Source organism: Macrobrachium nipponense, chromosome 4, assembly GCF_015104395.2.
Source record: "Macrobrachium nipponense isolate FS-2020 chromosome 4, ASM1510439v2, whole genome shotgun sequence".
Taxonomy (NCBI): Eukaryota; Metazoa; Arthropoda; class Malacostraca; order Decapoda; family Palaemonidae; genus Macrobrachium; species Macrobrachium nipponense.
The window spans coordinates 130,679,051-130,686,550 of record NC_061100.1 but is presented as its reverse complement, the minus strand read 5'-3'; the positions used below and the strand labels follow the sequence as shown (position 1 = coordinate 130,686,550).

Sequence of the window (7,500 nt, the reverse complement as noted above, 5' to 3'; positions counted from 1 at the left end):
TCATATATGCTTAACCGAGGGGAATATTATTAGGCGATAATAGAATTCCCTTTCGGTTAAGCATATATGAAAATATATTAATTCCGAGTAGAGTGAATTAGATATTAAAGGACATTTGTAGCTCGATGTATGTATATGAATCACGGTAATGTGATATGACTTATATATATATATATATATATATATATATATATATATATATATATATATATATATATATATATATATATATATATATATATATATATATATATATATATAAAGTAAAAATAAAAAATATTCTTCCTTTCCTTAACACGGGTATTGCCAAGTATGCAGATCGTCGTTTGAGCACTGACATAGTATGCTCGTACCCGTAATGCGACTGGCTATAGCATTAAATCGGATAAATAGTATCTCCTTTGACAGGCGGTCACGGCTAACATTAGAATATGTGAAACATGGCGTTCTGACATATGAGCGGAGATAGCGTGCTTCTTCAAGTCGAACTTCTTATTTTGTCTTTGTCTTTTTTTTTGTTTTCTTTTTTCATGAAACTCCTCATTATTGGTCTGACGCATGAGAAATAGTGAAAATACCTCAGGAGTTTTTTTTATTTACTGCAATGTTACTTTCTCTCGCATGACGGGTAGTATCACTACAACCTTTAATTTTTTTTTTTTTTGGAGAATGGCTGTCGCTTATGTTACCTCTTTTTTTTTATTGTGCTAATGCCAGTGTTATATTGAAATAATGGTGGTGGGGTCTGATTCAATATGACTTCTGAGTTTAAATGAAATGTGGTCGGGATTATTTTCATGTGTTGATGGAAAGATCTAGCGGTCACCATTCCTAAAGATTATACAGATAGTTTAAGACCGTCTGGAAAGAATCATAATAATATTAGGTGAAATGTTTTCAAAGGAATATTTATTCATTATGATATTAGGTGGAATGCTTTCAAAGGAATACTTAATAAATATAAATATATATATATATATATATATATATATATAATTATCTAATGATTTATCTACATCAACGTGTTAGAATATAGTCACTGTCATAAAATCCAAAAAATCCAAATTTTTTGAAAATATTCTCCCTAAAAGTCCACATAAAGCCGTATATATTAATCTTGTCTGATAACCAAACTACAAAACCTGACTCACACACATTTATCTCCCTTCATGATATTTTTATTTTTACAAAAGCAACATGTAAGAAAATATTCAACTTAATAAAACCACATAAAATCCACATACAAATCCACATAAACTTAATATCTGAGAGAGAGAGAGAGAGAGAGAGATGAGAGGAGAAGAGAGGAGAGAGAGAGAGAGAGAGAGAGAGAGATACAAACAAATTGACTTTATATTTTGGAGGCACCAATCAATCATGATTTTTTTTTCTTTTAAGGTAGCAACAAGGTATGAAATATTCACAGCAAGTAATCCACAAAAAAATCAACGCAAATCCACATATAGCAACCTCGTCCGAGGACCAAGCTACAAAAAATTGATCTCATGAATTTTTTACGGTAGCAACATGTCAGAAATTATTCACAGTAAGTAATCCACACAAAACACACGTTAATCCACAAACATTAATATCGTCTGAGATAAAAAAAAAAAAAAGGAAATAAAAACAACTGACCACAAACATTCGAATCTCCCCTATTAAAAAAGCCTTAGTATATTATGAGCAAAACAGGACAGAGGATAAAATAAAAATACAACACGATCTAAATGCGTGACAAGAGACTACTAAAACGCCACAAAACGGTAACAATATTAATTACGCGACCTTAAAACACGCTGATACATTGATAATGACATGCAAAACTACCTTTCAAGGAAGGGTAAATTGAAGTTTATGGCGCTCGTGACAATATACCTGACAGACAGATAAGTCCCTCCTCCCCCCCAAAAAAAAATATATATTACGTTATTGATCTATTATTCATAACGCAATGCCGTGGGGTGAAAATAACAGCTCCTGCAGAAAGCAATAACAGTAAACACGCGAAATAAATGCTGGCAGAACACTCAAAGCCGCGATAAAAGCGTCGTAAGGAGGCGGGAATACAGATAAAGGTGGCTACTATCTAACATCTTTTGATACAACGCGATCGGAATGGATAGGACAAGAAGAACTTGAGCGAAAGGGACAGAATTGTAAATACAAAGGTGCTATGACACGAGATCTACAGAGAGAGAGAGAGAGAGAGAGAGAGAGAGAGAGAGAGAGAGAGAGAGAGAGAGGTTGGATGGATAGCAAATGAGAGAGAGAGAGATCACTAGCAAATGAGAGAGAGAGAGAGAGAGAGAGAGAGAGAGAGAGAGAGAGAGAGAGTGTTGGATGAATAGAGAGAGAGAGAGAGAGAGAGAGAGAGAGAGAGAGAGAGTGGTTGGATGAATAGAGAGAGAGAGAGAGAGAGAGAGAGAGAGAGAGAGAGAGAGATAAAGTGCTGTGAATAGAAAGTAAGATGACGACCTTGAGAAAAATAAAGAGACAGGAGAGAGAAGAGAAGAGAAGAGAAGAGAAGAGACAGAGAGAAAGATGTATAAATAAAAAGAAATCAAAGCAAAACACCAAAAGCAGAAAGAGATGCAACGCACAACATTGAAAAGAAGACAGCAAAAATAAATAAATAAATAAATACAAGCAAGTGCCTTTGCAAGCACGTCGCTAATACAGCCACATAATGGTGATATACCGTTCGTTCGTTCTGGGTAGAGTAGAGGAAAAGAAAAAGGAACGGGAGATGCAGCAATGTAAAAGGGGCAGTAGCAGTAGCAGGAGCAGTAGCAGCACCACCAGCAGTAGTGGGAGGAGGAGGAGGAGAATAAGAAAAGGTTGAGGAAAAGCATTGGCACGTACATATTTTCCAAGAAAGAAGAAAATGTGTAGCAACGTAATAGTAGCAGTGGCAGCGGCAGTAGTAGTAGCAGTAGTAGGAGCAGGAGCAGGAATAGCAGCAGTAGGAGGAGGAGCAGGAGCAGAGCAGCAGTAGTAGTATTAGTCGTAGGGGGAGAAGGAGGAAAATAAGATGAGGTTCAGAATCAAGAGTTGCAGCAACGTAAAAGTAGCAGGAGCAGGAGGAGCAGGAGGAGAAGAGGTCCAAGAAAAGCACTGGGGCGTACGTACCTTAGAAGAAGGAAGAAGAGGTGCAGCAACGCGAAAGCAGCAGTAACACCAGTGGTAGGAGCCGGAGGAGAAGGGCCAGCAACGTAAAAGTAGCAGCACCAGCATGAGCAGGTACGACAGCAGCACGAGGAGGGGAAGGAAAAGAACCAGTTCAGGAAAAACTCTGGCACGTACGTCCCTTCGAAGAAGGAGCAAGAGGTGTAGCAATGTAAAAGTAGCAGTAAAGGCAGCAGGTAGAAGAAGAAGAAGAAGAAGAAGAAGAAGAAGGGGCTCCAGGAAAAGCAGCGGCCCATACGTACCTGCAGAGGACTACGGAGAGCGTGAGGAGGAGAACCGTGGACGCAATCACGACCACTATCCCCACCACCACCTGCACGCGATCCACGCACTGCAGCTCGCCGGGGCTCAGTCTGGAAAGAGGCCACAAACACAAACAATGAAAATGAAGACTAGTTCGGGTCGGGGCGGCTACTATATACACTCCCATGCAGATTACTCGGCACGTAATGCAACTCCATTAGGGATGCACCTCGTAATTAATTCTATTTTGCTCTACCCTGGTTTTGGACACCCAAACCAGCCCGACCCCCACCCCAAACCTTCCCCGCCTTGCCTCGGGGGTTTATCTATATTTAAAGGTCGGACTCGCTCACATGTAGAGTGGCGTCTTCTTCGAATACAATTTGTAGATACGCAAGGACTTTAACACAGAAAACACTACATTGAATGCTACAAATTATGATATAAACGAAGGTGATGATGATGATGAATATGGTGAAACATGAATAATCAGCTTTTGCAATTGCAGAGTTTAAATGAAGAAAAATCTTTCTTCGTTACCATTTTTATATACTATTACAGAACTAGGGTGGAATAAAGAGACAAAACAATTATTTACGCTGAAACAAATTCATTTTAAGGTATTACCAAATCTCTCTCTCTCTCTCTCTCTCTCTCTCTCTCTCTCTCTCTCTCCTATATTCAGACAATCTTCATTAATCTATTCATTTTCTCCGCATTTGTATGTAATCACCGTTGAATTCGCCATTACGCAGATTGCAATCAATAGACTGCCATGGCGAGTTCCATATTCTTTTTCGTTGAGTAATTATTTCAATCTTGGCATTTTCTGCATTATTTTCATTCCCTTTCATCCCCTTCCCTCGAGCCTTCCCCGGAGGAACCATCCCGCGCGTTCCCCAGCCTTCGAAAGGGGATGGACGCATAATGCCTGATAAGGAAACTCCTGTTTACCGCGCCACCCGCCTCCCCCAAAATTAAAACAGCCTTTTACCGGCCTTAATTTGAGGGCAGTCGGTGAGTAATGTAGGTTCAGCCCGCGAATTAGAAGGCCCTCGGATTCTGAAGGAACCGCCGCTAACTTATTTTTCGTTTAAGGTAATGGATAGGTCCAATGTTAAAGGGTGATTACTTTTCCCCCTTGTAACTAAATGGATAGCTTAATTTGCGTGATTAAGCATGCTCTCATTACATCATTCCGTTTATTCACAACGGAGAGCACACGCACAAAGCAGCATATATATATATATATATATATATATATATATATTATATATATACATATACATATATATATATATATATATATATATATATATATATTATACTATACATACCTTAGGAAATTAAGGAGTAGCTTTTCAGTGCCAAGCGCTTGCAAGTTCATCCCTGAAGCGAGCATAAACGTGACAATGCTTGTGACTTGAATTACGCCTGTTACTTTTTTGCGGTATTCGCTTGTACTAAAATGTAACTATTACCTTTCTTTACATTCGCTGTATAGGTGCGTTCGTTACGTTTGCTCCCAACATTGTAAAGAACGAACTTGAAAAAAAAGTACTTTCGGTTAATCAGAATGTTGTAAATCTTCCGATTACTGAATCGTGATCCTTTACTCTTTTGCGTAAACAAAGGGTATGTATATTGTTAAAGCTCCTGTAATGAAAACTGAAAAAAAAACTTATTGATTTAATGATGCGCAATAATATCTCAATCAGTAAATGATTTACTTTGATGAATAATGGTGAAAGGAGTATTTAGAAAAAAAGACATTTTTAGCAACAGAATGTCAACTGACCAAAGTTAAACAACTAGTGTTATTACGCAACAGCTTTGCTAGTGAGGGACTTAGATTGTTAAAAAAAAGGGCAACAGAATAAACAAGAATCATCATCTAAACTTCACCAACTCCCTTTACTAGTTTTTGGATTTAGATCTTTAGTTACTGAACTGAGGAAAAGTTCGACTTACAAAAGCAATATAAATAAGCAAAATAGTATGGGAAAGCGGGACAATCTTACTTAAAATATGTTAGTTTAACGAAACAAAATTGTTTGAAACTACGATATATTATCTTCATTTAAACTATTCTTCTACTTTTTTTTCTAGAATTTCAGTAATCTTTATTGTTAGTGAAATCACATTGCCATTTACCTGAAGTGTATGTGTGTGTGTGTATATATATATATATATATATATATATATATATATATATATATATATATATATATATACGTATATATATATATATATATATATATATATATATATATATATATATATATATATATATATGTATGTATGTTCTCAATAAGACCGCACTCTGATTTAGTTTCACTTTCACTTCGAAAAATCTTTAAAAAAACTTGAGAAAATTCCCACAGTACAATTACGTTAAAATGAAACCTCGTCTTGTTGCCTGATCTTAGACATCATCATTTCATGTTTAATCCCCTGAACCTGCTAAAAGGACACACACAGAATGATAAAAGTGGTATCAAGAGAAACCAACAAAGAACCTGTTTCGGGCGAAAACCTCCACTGAGACAGATTTTCCATTCCGAAATGTTTTGTGGGTGTCCTTCCACTCAAGCGATGCCGTCTTCCTCCTTCGGAAAGAGACTCGGTGTTTACACGTCCACATTCCGGCGATGTGATTGATCGCTTGTGTGCATGTTTTCGTACAAACACTTGTAGCCATCAGCTCTAACGACCGGTCCTGCGTCAGGTAAATAACTAATTAGAGAGAGCGCACTGCCTTTGATATTCCTTTCCCGACGGCTCATTCCGAAGTCGTAATTACTATAATTCCCTCCGCGAGCTCGACCGAACAAACATGCACTACTTGCCACTGGGAAATTCGATAATAGCAGCGATAGAAGTCTTTTGTATTTCCGAACGTAAGAAAAGGGGACGAGGAGAAGGTAAAGAACTACTCGTTTATCGCAGCGCTTTTCATTTTCCCGGAAAAAGAACGTGAATACTTTTGCTCTAATATTAAAAAAAAAAAAAAAAAAAGATGCAGAGCCTTCATGCCCGTTTCTCGTGACCGCCTAACCCTGTCTCCAGCCATCTCCATTAAAGGAATTCCGTGTAACAATAACACTAATTTTGTAGAGCATCAGCAATCCAGGACGATCATATCCGTAACACCAGCTGTATGCAAAGGTAGCATTATCTCTCGCAATTAACGTTAATTAGTGCCATTAAGAGACGTGTTTCCGAGTGCAGTGAGCAGAGCTGACGACGGGTAATGGTGAGTGACACGATCTCTGTTGACGGGTCTCGAGTGCTTCGGAACACAAACTCAAATGTTTCGAAGCGTCACGAAACAGAGCTCAATCCACATCGTTGAATTTAAAACCGATTTGGACGCTCTGTGGGGGATGGGGTGTGGGTATTGGTGGTGGAGGGGGGAGAGTGTTGTCTGTAGGACGGGGTGGGGTGGGAAGAGAGAAGCGGGGGAGGGACAAGTCTTCCAGGGAGAGAGAGAGAGAGAGAGAGAGAGAGAGACGGACTGCAGGGAGGTCGAATCGCGTCTTTATTAATGCTTTTTCTGGTATGCCGCCAAAAATGTTTGGTGTTGTTAAGCTCTTTTCTGTTTTTTATTTTAATTTATTTTTTTAATGCTCTAACATGAGAGACGCATTTCCAAGAAATGATACAAGCATACGCTTGTCTCTTTATCAGCACGATGCGGTATTTCTAATTATATGTGATCGTACGAAAGCATTTCTACACACACACACACACACACACACACTTATATATATATATATATATATATATATATATATATATATATATATATATATATATATATATATATATATATATATATATATAAATAATCGTGTATCTGTGCTTGTGTAAGCAGAGAGAGAGAGAGAGAGAGAGAGAGAAAGGGTACGGGAAAGCATATATGGGTTAACAGTCGTTGAAATAAATCAATAGCCATAGTGCAAAAAAAAAAAATAAGGAAAAAGAAACAAAGAAAAAGGGTGCAGTAAAGAAAGGAAGAAAAAAAGGGACTGATAGCTCGTACTTGCCCTCTCATCGTGGGGGTCTTTC

At 37.8% G+C, this 7,500-nt stretch overlaps 1 protein-coding gene across 1 annotated transcript in view; it reads right to left on the bottom strand.

The window, feature by feature from the left end:
- The window catches only part of LOC135211174 (chondroadherin-like protein), a 219,961-nt gene that overhangs the window by 9,617 nt on the left and 202,844 nt on the right, over window positions 1-7,500 (bottom strand). The window contains exon 3 of the mRNA XM_064244377.1: window positions 3,429-3,539. Within this exon, the coding sequence (XP_064100447.1) occupies window positions 3,429-3,539 (111 nt within the window). The remainder of the gene's footprint in view (window positions 1-3,428; window positions 3,540-7,500) is intronic.